Below are 13,168 nucleotides of genomic sequence, written 5' to 3'. Positions count from 1 at the left end.
TCTCTCTAAGATGCAAACTTCTGCATCAGGAAGGTAGGGCTGGGCTAGAGATACTGCATTTCTAACAAGCCACCTTGGGGATGGTGGAGCAACAAGAAGAAAGGGATGTGGATCCAAGTGATCTCATGATGCACCTACACCTGGGGCTCCATCTACACTGGTTAGTGTGTGCATGGGTTGGTATTCAAACTTGTGCACCGGTCTCCTTGAGCTTCATTTCAGACTTGGGTTTCTGGGTGGCGGGTGCTTATGTAGCTACATACTCTGAAGATCAGTGTTCACTACCTTCAAGAGACAGAAACCCCTAGCTTCTGTCAGCCACTCATACTTTTACATTCTGGAAATACTGTGCATTCATACACTTTTCCACTCCATCTGTTTGGGAAGAGAACCAGAAGGCCCTGAAGATGACTTTTTTTTCTAGACAAGAAGAAAAAACAGAGAGAGAAAGAAATAACCAAACTGTTTTGGTGACTGCTAGGCACACCTGAACAAAGTGTATTCATCTCCTGTGGCTACTATAATGAGTATTTGAAAGGTTAGTGGCTTAATACCATGTTTACATCATCTTACTGTTCACATGGCCAAAGTCTAAGATGAATTTCAACAGAAGTGTCACTGTGCTGCCTTCTTTCTGAAGATGCTAAATTCTACTTTCTCGTGTTTTCTCTGATTCTGGATTCTGCAAAAGCTCCTTGGCTCATATCCCTTCCCTCTGTCTTCAAAGCCAGGCATAGTGGACCCGATCCCTCACACGCTCCATGTCTCTGGTTCTCTCACAATCTCCCCTTCCATTTATGAAGTTTCTTGCAATTAATTGGGTTCATCCAAAAATATGGGCCAATCTGTCATTCCGTTTGCTAGTTAGCACATGATCTTATTTCCATGTGAAATCTAATTGTCCTTTGCCATGAAAGCTGATGTATCTTGTGAGTTAGGATAAAGATATTTCAAGTAACTATTACGCTGCCTACTACAAAGGATTAGTAAAAAAGCAGGATAGATGAGCAACTAGAAGGTGATATGTGAATATACCAGCTTGGGAGTTATAGCCAAGGTGTGCAGAGGGAGGGAGGGGGAAGGTGATGGGCCAATTGAGAACCAAATAAGAGAATCTTGTGATCACTTCGAGAGTTGATTAACTGCAGGGTAGTCTGACGGAGAAAGCATGCCCCATTACTCTTTATGTTGTTTCAGGATAAAAAAAAAATTCAGTGGTCATAAGTCAGGGGAGTTATGCAGATTAAGGCTGCCCAAGAGTTCTCTGGAACCTTCTGCAGTCTGCACTCAGGACATTTGATATCCATGCTGTATAATAGTTTCTGTAAATTAAACTTCTTAATCTAACTTTATGATAAGAGGAATCGTCCTGTATTTCAGGCATTCCCTGGAGTGCAACATCCCAGAAAACCAATTACCTGGAGGAATTCAGGAAACGTGCGTGGATTAACAACAACTAACACGTGTAGACAGATGAGGTAGCTTCCTGCTTAGAACCTTTTTCCCCTCCTTCAAAATTCCTGTGGATTTAGAAGAGGATGCTAGTCCCATTTTAAATATGTGAAATACAAGAATCAAAGGTTAAGTACTAATCTGCATATAAGGGAGACATAGTTGGACTCTGGTTCAAAACTATAACTTCTAATTTCAGGTCCACCCCTTAAGAAGTTCTTTTCTTTTTTATTTATTTAACTTTTTAGTGTGGGTGTGCAAAATGTGTATATATGTGGGTGTGAAGATCCATATATGTAAACATGAACAAGTATATGTCAAGGTACACGTGTGGTGTTTGGTCCTAGCCTTTCACCTTGTTTGGAGTGTGTTCATTTTGTGTTACTTTGGACACCAGATGAGCTGGGCTGTGAGCTTCCAGGGATTTCCCCTGCCTCTCCCTCCATTTCTTCAAGAAAGCCCTGGGTTTGTAGACAGTCACTCTATATGTCTGGCTTTCCCTTGGCTTCTGGAGATTCAAACTCAGGTTGTTACACTTGCATAGCAAGCACTTTAAGCACCGAGACATTTCCCCAGCCCCAGGTTCACATTCTTTATCAAAATGCCAAGTGACTCTAAAACCAAAGGTGCCCTGGGATAGGATAGTAGCAGGATTAAACTCAAATATATCCTCAGCTCCAACAACTCTCAAGATTCTCACCTCCAACAGAAGCTTTAATATGGAATCACAAGAAAGAAGATCCACCTGTACAATGAATATCACAAACCAAACACAAGACCCTTTTGCAACTGATTATTAATTGGGAAATAATGTAGAAATATTTAGCCCCAAACTCAGGACTCTTCAGGCTCAGCCTGGGTGTAAGGATGAGTGTGTTACAGCAGTGGCAATGATATTTTGATGATGGTATAGAGATGCTCAACTCCAACGACTCTTGGGATAAAATGGCCTATGAGAAAAAACCAAGGCTGTTCTCCTAGAACATCACTATGGCCACAGAGGCCAGGAAACAAGAGTCACTTGTCTTAGCAGACAAACATCTGGCTCCTGACAGCCTGCCCTGTGTCCTTGGAAACCCTGCTTATCTTCCCAGTTTCACCCTCTATCTATAAAAGAGGAGTAGGAGTATATCCACCTATGAGGCTCAATGAGTGGGAGCCAGACTCACACACATCCTAAGTTATCCCCCTTGCACCCAAAGTTGTCTTGTGGAATTAGCATGTGAAAGCATTTACAACAATTTATAACCCAAGTTCCCAAGAAACAGACATGTTCTTTGTTCTCTGAAGTCTGGAGTGTTACACACAGAAGACTCTATTTGTCTAGTGGGTTTGTTGATTCTTTACTGTCAGTTAACAAAGCATCACCTTGTGAGTGTCTATTGTATGCCGGGACACTGGTAAGGATGAGATGGACAGGGTCCTTGTTTCTGTGCAGTGGACCATCCAATGAGCGGGTAAATGACCAGGATAACTTTGAGGAATAATATATCCTATGAGGCCAGTAAAGCAGCTGTGCAGGGCAGAACGGGAAGACCTTGATGTAGATGGGAATTGTCTATTCAAGGGGTCTAAATGGCAGCCAACACCTGAAGGCTTGATTAGGAGACACCAGCAACCTAGAGACTGGGAACAGAGCCTTCCAGGAAGAGGAAATGAGAATGAAAAGGTTCTACAGAGGAAGTTGGTGTGACCAAGTCCCAGAAAAGAAACTCTCTCTCCAATATCCAGAACATATATCGCAGGAATTGGCACATCTGTTAAACTTAACAATAAATTATACTGTCAAGGATTGAACCACCCTTCCATTCTTAGAGTGAATCCCATTTAGTCAAGGCTTGTGTTCCTTTATCATCAAATCATTTTCATGTTCATGTCTCTAACTGGTGGCCTTGTTTAAGCCCATCAAATGGCACGCAGTAGATATTACATGTTGAATGAGTGAATGAAAAGTGCAACTAAACTCGACCTCAAACTAACTCTTTAAGTCTCTTACCAATTAACATGCTAGATGACAGATCATGGGCCACCCCAGAGGGTTTTTCTGTTTCATGGGCATCAGGTGTGTAACATCAAGCCCATAGACCCTTCTTCTTCTTCAGGCAAATTATTTCCTGTCACTTTGGCATGGCCACCTCTGCTTCCATGCCCCTACCACCATCTTAAGTGAGAGACGTGTCTGCATATCTTCCTGGCCTAATGAGAGCACACCCAAGTGTGCTTGGTGTGCCTCTGTTTTAGGAGAGGACGCGTGTCAGTCTGGCCAGTGGCATCTCTAGGCACTCTCTCCACTCTTAAAAGCCATCCTTGAAACATGGGGGTGGGTGTTACTTACCACCTGGAATAAAATGAGATGAGAAGCCAACCTGAGAAGGAAGCAAGACAAATACAGCAGAGGAAGGAATGCAGAAACGCACTGACACCCTTTGAGTTCTAGGCAGTTTTCCTAAAGCCCATGACCCAACAGACATCCTAGTCATGGTGCCAAGGAATCATCTTCTAATTTGAAATAACTTCAACTTTTCTCACTTGAAACCACCAACATATATGCAATGTATAATATATATGTATATATGTATATATATACATATATAAATATATTCACATATATATGCATTAATTCACATATTACTTCATACCCCTCTAAACTGTAGATTCTTCCTTTTTTTTCTTCAAGTGTCTCACTACATAGTCTTGGCTGGCCTGGAAGTTATTGTATAAATCAGGTTGGCTTCACACTCACTATTTAAACCAGGCTGGCTTCATGTTCACTATGTACACCAAGATGACTTTAGACTCACTATGTAGACCAGGCTAGCTGCACACTCACTATGTAGACCAGGCTGGCCTCACATTCACTATGTGGACCATGCTGGCTGGCCTCACAGTCACAGATATCTGCATACCTCTACCTTCTGAATGCTGGGACTAAAAGTGTATACCACCACACATAGCTAGTATACTCTTAAAATAAAATTTTAAGAATCAGGGAATCCTATTTAGTGAGTGCTTTAGGGGGAAAAAAAAGAATCAACCTTCTGCTTTTAATTAATGACAAGATCAGTGTAAAGTCTCTAGTGGTGAATTATAATTTCAGACCAAAATTCCCAAGACAGTTGCAGAGTAGCTTGTTAAACCACAGAAACCAATGGGATCCAGAGTTGACTTCATTGGGGGTGGTGGTTCAATCCCTTCAGAGCTAGAATCCATTAAGAAAAACCAAACCTTTCAAGCTCTGGGGCATCTAAGCCAGCAATTCTCAACTTGCCCAGCATCTGAGGCCTCTACACTGACTCAATTTAAAAGTAAGATGGGCCTGGTAAGGCTTACAAAGATAAAAAATAAGCCATGGTCAGATGGCTGGAACACCTCAGTGATCTCGCCAGAGCTCAGGCAGGAGAGGGGCAGGGTGCCTTGGGTTCTGTGGGGAAGATGAAGACACACCTACCTGCCTGACAGCTTACTGCTCCTGGATATCCAGAGCAAATGGTTTGCTTTTCTGCCAGAGAGGCTCAAGAGAATGGCAACCCAGAGAACTTGGCCATTTTTCCTCCAGTTCCTCTGGGTGGAGAGCATGACCAGATTACCTCAGGAAATTAGACTCATCTCCCACTCAGTGCCAACAGGCCGACTTCTGGAACCCTCTGATTGTTCTCTGGATAACTACTTAAAAGCTGCTGAGGACTCACAAGCTCTCTTTCAGATATAATCTTGAAATAAAAGGCAGTATCCAATGAATGACAAATGAGTCTGGCTTTCTCCTTAGGGTCCTCCAAGCTGCTGGGCAGGATAAAAGGAAGGCATTGAAGGAAAATGAAGAAGCCAGGTAAGGTACCTTATGTCACCAACTCTACAGAAGGCATTTGAGATGTCCCTGTGGTTCACTGCCATATAGTGCGTTGGAAGTAAGCAACAGTGAGCCCATTCTAAAGATGGAGAAGCTGGAGCTTCAAGATATCTATCAACTTATTCAAGGTCACACAATGAGCGTGCTGTGGATCCTGCTCAGAGCTGAAAGGACTTGCCTCACATCATATCCCTTCAGACTCCTACATCTATCCCTGTAAAGAGCCTGCTACAGAAATGCATTCAAGGATCAAAGTGTTTCAGTCAGAAAATGGGCTTTATTAATGTAAGCACGCTGGTACCTGACCTAAGCAAACCCTAGACCCATTTTTCCTACCTCTTAGGTGTCCACCCTCCCTACAGGAATAGAACTTATAAACCCAAGTCATCTATCTATGTGGTCAGATCAGGTGTGGTCATTTCAGATCATTAAGTTAAGAATTTTCCTGCTGGGAATATATGGTTGAGCACTTGCCTACCACGCATACGGTCGCGAATTCCATCCCTAGCTTTGAAAACCAAAAGAAAGGAAAGAAAGCAAACAGCTGGTGTGGCAGTGTACAGCCCTAATCCCTGCACAAAGGAGGCTGAGGCAGGGGGAACTGGGCCTACCTGCTGGAAATGCTAACTGGAAACAAAAAGGTATGTATGAAGTTTCTTTGTCGGCCTCAGTGTTTGCATCAGACCCTGTTTGTACTTACTGACACATTGCAAGGGGGCATTTCCCCACAGCTGTTGCAAAAAGCTAGAAAAGGGAGAAATGCTAACCAGAGTAGCACCTGCAAGCCACAATTATGGCCACTGCAGAGCATGCCAGTTACTTTCCTAAATGAGTTTAGCCCAGAGGTCCCAAACTGGTGGCAAGTTGGCTACATCCAGCCCACAGATGGGTTTCATCCGCTCCAGGGTTGGCCTACATGACATGTTTTAAGGAACTGAAACCTGTGGCCAACCCTAAAAACCAGAAGCTTTTACATCAAAACCTGGTTTCCCGTTTCTTCTTACAGAATAAAGATCTGATAACCCTCGGGGCCTGTGTGCATGGAACTGTAGCCAGAACAGGGCTGACGCTGCCCCTCGCTCAGGGGAAGTGAGCTCAAGAGCACCCTCGGCCAGCTCGATACTTTCATTTATCTGACCCACAAGGGCCCCAGTTTTTTTAAATATGAAGGAGATGCAGGTTGCAAAGTTCTCCTTATTGGGCATTTCCCAAAACAATCCGAAGGAGATGAGCATGGTAACATCATCACATCCACAATTAGAGATGAAGGATCAGAAAGGCAAAAGGATTTTGGAAATGAGGAAGAGCAGTACTCAGTCTCATTTGGACTTCTGCTCTAGAACACTCAATTTATGAATAAATGTTTCTACTTCTATTATTTCATTTATTCCCCTGACAAGCCTATAGGGAAGAAATGACTGCCAGACAGACTGAGCCTGAGTGATGCCATATAACCTGTGCACTGGAGATCACTCAGCCAGGAGGTTGCACTGTTGCATTCAGTTTCCTCTAGACTGTTGAATGGATGCCGCAGAGCTACACAATTTGATTCCTCCTCAGGACCTTCGAATTCACTCTTCCCTCTGCTGGGAACATCTCCAACTGGTTCTGTGTCTCATCTAATATCACTCTGTTTACATAATTCCCATCATGGGATCACCTCAAAATAACACTTGCATGTACAAATAGCTGTGAGAGTGCACACACAAGCACACACACGCATGTACACAAACATGTGCATGCATGCATTCGCACATCAATGATCTCAAAGTAAGTTCTAAGACTCAGTAGCAACAATGGCATCTAGGGCATCTTAAAAACTCAGAAGCCCAGTGCCTTGCCCCACCCTCCCCACCTTACACCCCACTCACACACACAAGACCTGGAGCATCCAATCCAAGTGAACAAAGATCTCTGGGCATATTTAACATTTAAAAGCTCGACACTGCACAAGGGCCACCCAATAGACCTAAGAATCCCTCACAGATATCCTATTACATTCTCTAATAACCACTTTTAAATGGTAAAAAGAAGAGAAATTGGAGGTTGAGGCTGTAACTCAGTAGTGAAACATACACAGGAGACCATGACTTTAATCTCCTAGAAGTGCCAACAACAACAACAAAGCATGAAATTAATTTAATAATGTTCATTATTAACCTCAGTATTAATGCTAGGGTTTCTATATGCCATGAGTAGAAACTTACTCATTCTGTATATTTTATGGTTCTGGAGTATTCCAATTTGGTCACTTCAGCTGTACCAGTCATTTGCATATGGTTAGTTGAGCCTTCCTTACTTCCTTCATCAAAGCAAACCGTTCGATACACACTGTTTGGTTAGCTTATTTGCTGTCTGTCCACCTTCTTACTACAGTGATGTCTTCAGTAAGATGGGGCTCCATCCACCTCACGCATCCTCTTATCCTCCTGAAACAGCACCAAGTGCACATTCAGCAGTCACTAAGCATTTCTCAAAGGTAAGGATTGAAAAGGCAGCTGCCCTTAGCATTCATGAGTGGCAATGTGGAGTAGGCAAAGAAACAAATCCATCTGCAACTGGACAGATGCAGGTTTGAATCTCAGCTCAGACAGCCACCAAACCAAGGACCGTGAGCCAGTCACTTACCTCCAGGGATAAAGAAATCATGGCCATCAAACAGAACCGCTGCTGTTTAGTTCACAGCATAATCTCAACGCTGCAGTGAATAACACATCTATAGAGTGCCAGCCAGCACTATGGCTGGCATTCCATAAATACTAGCATCTCATGTCCTCAGTCCTCTCTCCAGACACCAACTGAGAGTTCTGCTGTCAACCACTGGTGAACAAGAGCTGAGCATCCTGCAGCACGCAGTGAGTTCTTGGGCTCACTCCACCCTCCCAAAAGAACACAAGACCATAGACCATCACCTTGGAGCTAAGTGGCTTCTAAAGCAAACTATCTTCGTCACTATGCATGCAAGTCACAGATGAGGTGAGTGGTTCTGTCCCTCTGACATTATGAGTTCTGTAGTGGCAGTCAGGGGTCTGCCCTAAGGTCTTATCCCTTAGAAAGGTTCAAGGTCTCTGCCGGGATCACTGTATCATTCTTATAGAATTTGCTTATGGTTTTGCCCTTTTGGAGAAAGGTACAGAAAGGCAGAAGATGAGGGCTTGATCCACTAGGCTTTTTAACCATTGACTGACTGGGTCAGTCCACCACTGAGGCTAACTAAGCAGCTCTACAGCCTAAATACACACATCCTAATCCATTAGTCCAGTGCTGCCCTGACAATCGAATGTACACCTTCTAATCTCCGAAGTGTTTTTACATCCCATTAGATCGACAGCATAGGTACGAAGGAAAACCCGGACTTAGGGACCACTGGAGTGATGCCACAGAAATGAACCAGCTAAAACTGATTGGTTAGCTTGGAAGGGAAGCCCAAGTCAGTTGCATTGACAGCAGGTCCAGTTTCATCTCAGCTCTTCTTGCTCAAAGCACAAAATCCAGGACCACTTGCAGAACCAATGGACAACTGGGAGTACATTTCAAACAATAAGTAAGTAAAGGAGTAAATGGTTAAATAAATAACGAAAATTTAAAACCTTTAATCAACCTGTGCTTCTTCAATGAAACCACCATATTCTAGATGGCAGACGGGGCACAGGCAAGTTAAGATTCCATCATTTAGAGTTTAGAGTTGCTCTGGGAACCAAGACAAAGAGTTTCTACCACTGGTTTAAGTCAAAGCCATTATTCGCATTTCTACCTTAGGTTCTATCTATCATCCCTTCTTCCTACATGGGAGAGAAGCTCAGGGCAAGCATGAAAAGACAAGACTAATGAAGTCTCACAGATGTCTTCAAAGCATGGCTGTCAGCAATGAGGCTGGGAAGCTCGCTGGGCTCCTGTGACTCCCCAGGAGCTTCCGGGAGTCTCTCCATCAGCCATGTTTCAGTGGAAACCAGTGTTCTTAGATAGCCACACACTTCCATGAGGCTTGCTCTTAAAGAGAATCTCTGCCTCACCTCCAATCGGCACCACTCAGCCTTGTGTTTCTATATGGCAAGAGGATAAGGGCCAGGGAGTGAGGACCAAGAGACACCAAATGGGTCTCTTACCTGGGCCCAACTGGACCAGGTTCTAGACAAACCATTTGTGTTTAGCAGCTCCACTAAGAGCTAACAAATACCAAGCCACACATGCCACAAGTATTGGCTGGGATCAGGAGGCTGGGACTATTGCTACACTGCACACCTTCTGTAGCCATGTTATGACAGTGAGGTAGCTTATGCATCTCCTCATCCTAGCATCAATGTAAAAGAACCTGAGAAATCTGTCATCTCTTTCATTTCATTTAGAAAACTGTCCAAACCCCAGGAGAGGGACTTCCTAGTTCAAGCATTCCCATCAACTTTATTGGTTATCCAAATAAAGCTCTTCTCTCTGTAGCTCCCCTGCAACAAAGCCACCCCAAACACATGCTGCAAGATTTGATCTTTATTCCTCTCTTAAAGGGCATCTGACACTTCCCACAAGATGCACAGCTTTAAAATTAGAACCGGGAGGGGGATGCCCACAGTTCCCCTCCTATGGCTAACGCTACCTACCCCACAGAAGAAGTCAGGGCATTCCTGTAGCTCACCAGTAAACAGTTGAACCCTTCCCCTGTCAGACATCTTCCCCTGTCTTTATTTTGCTGTTGTTGCATTAATCATCCTAACACCTTTTTAATTATAATCACAAACTGGAAGCCATGGCTTGTGATGTTATAAATAAGGATTTTTTCCAGTTAAATTAGGCACTTGCTGTTTTATGTTTTGATAGGAAGGGACTGTTTGAAGCCTCCTAAAATATCCCAATTAGTTCTTGCTGTTGAAACAGACAAGACATTAACAGACACATTCCCTGTCTCAGTGTGATGTGCTGGAATGTTTATGTCTCAGTGTACTTCTCCGAAGCTTTTAAGGCACAAGGCATTTTTTTTTTCAAAAGTGGGAGAAAACAGTCACAACACACATGCTTATTATGTATCCCCAAAGTAATGGCCAAAACTTTTCCCAGGCTGTGATCTAAACCCAGGAAGCATTGTCTCTTCAACAGGAAAGCAACCCCGTCACAGGACAACTTTACCTATTGGCTCTGTGGCACTGATAGTAGCGCTTCAGCTGACAAGGGCTCTGTTTCTGTTTGACAGTTGCAATTAATTATTGAAATGTGATCGAGATCCAGATCTGTTATCCAGAAAGATATGAAGTGGGAGGAAAGGGGGGTGGGGACAAGAGGGAAAGAGGCTTGCATTCTGAGCATGTGCACGCACCAATGTTGTTTTAATGTCGGGGCTGGCAAGGAAGATAGATAATAGCTATCTGACCTGCACTTAACTTTCTCCTGCTGCCTTCCTCGCAGCACCAACAGCACCCGATGGTGTCCTGTCGGAAAGAGGTATATAGCTCCCCGCAGAAGTAACTCCAGTCTGTCTCCAAGGATGCTCAAATTAGAAAGATCTCTGCACAGGGCACAGACACTCTTAGAGCACCAACTGGCATCTAGACACCTAGGCTCCTGATACTAAATCAACCCAGTGCTCATTCAGCCAAGAGGGACAGAAAGTTACAGAGGTAGGAAATAGCCTACCGTTACTATAAAGCCAAAGTGCCTACGCTGTCTGTTTTTTTTTAAACTGTTCATTTTGCTCTGACCTTAAAACACTAAAGTTGGATTCCAGCCACACAAACGCTTTTGAGGGCGCTTTTGATTGATTCCTGGGGATCTCAAAGCTCGTCGTCGTCAATGTAGCTCCCCTGTCTTCATTCCTCCGCTTGTTCTCAACTAGAAGCCCAGCGCCCTGTATCGGCCTGGGCTGGGAAACACCCCACAGACAGGCGGGAGAGCTGGGGATTCCCAGATCTGGAGCCTGGTAGTTCCCCAAGGCACCTGCTCCTCCCCTTTCCCTGAAATTAAGTGATCTTTTAGCTGGAGTCCTGTTCTCTCCTCCGCACCAGGACTCTGCGCAACCAGGCCAGGGCTCCCACTGCCCTCCCCTGGATGCACGGGCTATGGGCTCACAGGACCCCTCACGAGTCCCGCACTCCGCGGCAGCCTCCTACCTGTACCACTCCAGCCCCTTCTCGTAGTTCCTGTCGAAGAAGTGCGGCTCTACTCCCACTGCCCTTACGTCTGGGTGGACTCGGATAGCCTCCAGCAGCGCGCGTGTCCCTCCTTTCTTGACCCCGATGATCAGCGCCTGGGGCAGCTTCTTCTCCCCATAATCAGGGGTGCTGGCGGGGCCCCGTTCCGCACTCCCGTTGGCCGCCCTCCGGCCTTCCAGCTCCTCGGCGGCGCTCGGCTCCTGCGCCCCGCGCCCCAACAGTGCGTCCTGCTCCGTGACCGCGTCTCCGGGGGCAGGCGGGCTCCTGGGCCAGGCGTCCCGAGCACCGCCGCCGCTCGCCAGTCCCCAGCCGTCGGCCGCGGGTGTCGTGAAGCGCTCGGGGGGCTCGGGCGGTGGCCCGCGGCTCGCGTTGTCCGGCGGCGGCGAGGAGGCGCCGGAGCGCACACGGGGAGGTGGCAGCGAGGGAGGCGGCAGGCTCGGCGGGGACTCCGCGGCGGATCCCGGGGGCTCCTGCAGCGCCAGCGGGAACTGCAGCGAACCCGAGCCGCCCAGCAGGCTGTAGCACAGGTAGGTGACGGACAGGGACAGGGTGCACATGAAGAGCAGCTTGCGCGCCGGCGGCCCTTTAGTGGAGGCGCCGGGCAGCAGCGGCGGCGCGGCGAGCGGCGGCGGCGGCGGCGGAGGCGGAGGCGGTGCGGGCCACCGGGCCATCGCGGCTCCCGGCTCGCGGCGGCGGCGGCCCCCGGCGCTGCCCGGACATGATTTCAGCCGCCGCCCCCGCCGCCGCCGCCGCCGCCGCCCAGCCGCCCCGGCTGCATGGAGCGACGCCGCTGCGCCCCCGGCCCTGGCTGCCGTCCCGCTGCGCCGGGGACAAGCCCGGCCGCATGGCCCCCTCCCCTCGCGAACCCCGCCGCCCCCCTCAACCTCAGGCCAGGAGCCCGAGGGGGGCGCCCAGTCGCGGCGGCACCTGCTCCGTGCGCAGCGCCCCGCTCTCCCCGCACTGCTGCTGCTACCGCTCCCGCAGCCCCGAGTTCCTTCCCTGCTGCTAACTTTCTGCCGGGAGAGAGGACGGGCGCCGAGGGGCGGAGGCGAGGGGGCCGGGCGCGTGCCCGCCGCCGCCCGGGGAAGGAGGGGTTCGCCTCGCGCGTGCCTGCGGAGGGGGTGCGCGAAAGCGGAGGCGTGCGCCAAGGCTGGGGCGCCCGGGAGAGCGGAGATCCTGGCCCCACCAGCCACCGCCAAGCGCGCGCGGAGGACCCCGCCCCGCCCTGGCGCTGCGCTCCCACGGGAGTCGGAGGTGTTCGCGCTCGCCAACCTTCTCTCAAGACTCTTGGAGGGAATTGTAGCCCAGAGCTGGCCCGGGCCGTGGTGCGCTGGGGAAGCTGCGAGCCTAGCAGTGACAAGTTCCCCCAGGTCTCCTCCGGTGGGACTCTGAGAAAACTCAGCCCATTTCTGACTGTCTCTTTCCTAGCCTCGGTCCTGGCTTGTTTTCTGATGCAGTTCTTTCCCCCACCCCAACTTCCACCTCTCCAGCTTTATCTTTGAGGCTCCTGATGGGTGGAGCTTTGACACAGACCCCAAGGTTTCCCAGACTAAAAGCTTTTGCCCCTGCCTCATCACCTAGAGACTGTACTTTCTGCTGGGAGATGGCGCTGTCCCCTACCTGGTCCCTTTAACCACAGGTGCACCCACCTGTGCCCTGTGGGAGGCACTGCGAGCTAAGGGAGCTTGGGGTTCTCTGGGCTGACACAGACTGGGGTCCTCATCCCTCCAAA

At 47.9% G+C, this 13,168-nt stretch overlaps 1 protein-coding gene across 2 annotated transcripts in view; it reads right to left on the bottom strand.

Annotated features, from left to right (window-relative positions):
• The window catches only part of Hs3st4 (heparan sulfate-glucosamine 3-sulfotransferase 4), a 417,366-nt gene extending 405,259 nt beyond the window's left edge, over positions 1-12,107 (bottom strand). Inside the window, exon 1 of one of the 2 annotated variants that reach the window (XM_031388205.1) lies at positions 11,395-12,107. In XM_031388205.1, the coding sequence (XP_031244065.1) occupies positions 11,395-12,107 (713 nt within the window). The remainder of the gene's footprint in view (positions 1-11,394) is intronic. The other variant, XM_031388208.1, reaches the window with a different exon arrangement.
• Positions 12,108-13,168: the final 1,061 nt, after the last annotated feature.

This window comes from Mastomys coucha, unplaced genomic scaffold (genome assembly GCF_008632895.1).
Source record: "Mastomys coucha isolate ucsf_1 unplaced genomic scaffold, UCSF_Mcou_1 pScaffold21, whole genome shotgun sequence".
NCBI classification, from domain to species: Eukaryota; Metazoa; Chordata; class Mammalia; order Rodentia; family Muridae; genus Mastomys; species Mastomys coucha.
The sequence above is the reverse complement of the archived record's forward strand: the minus strand, read 5'-3'. Positions and strand labels throughout refer to the sequence as shown.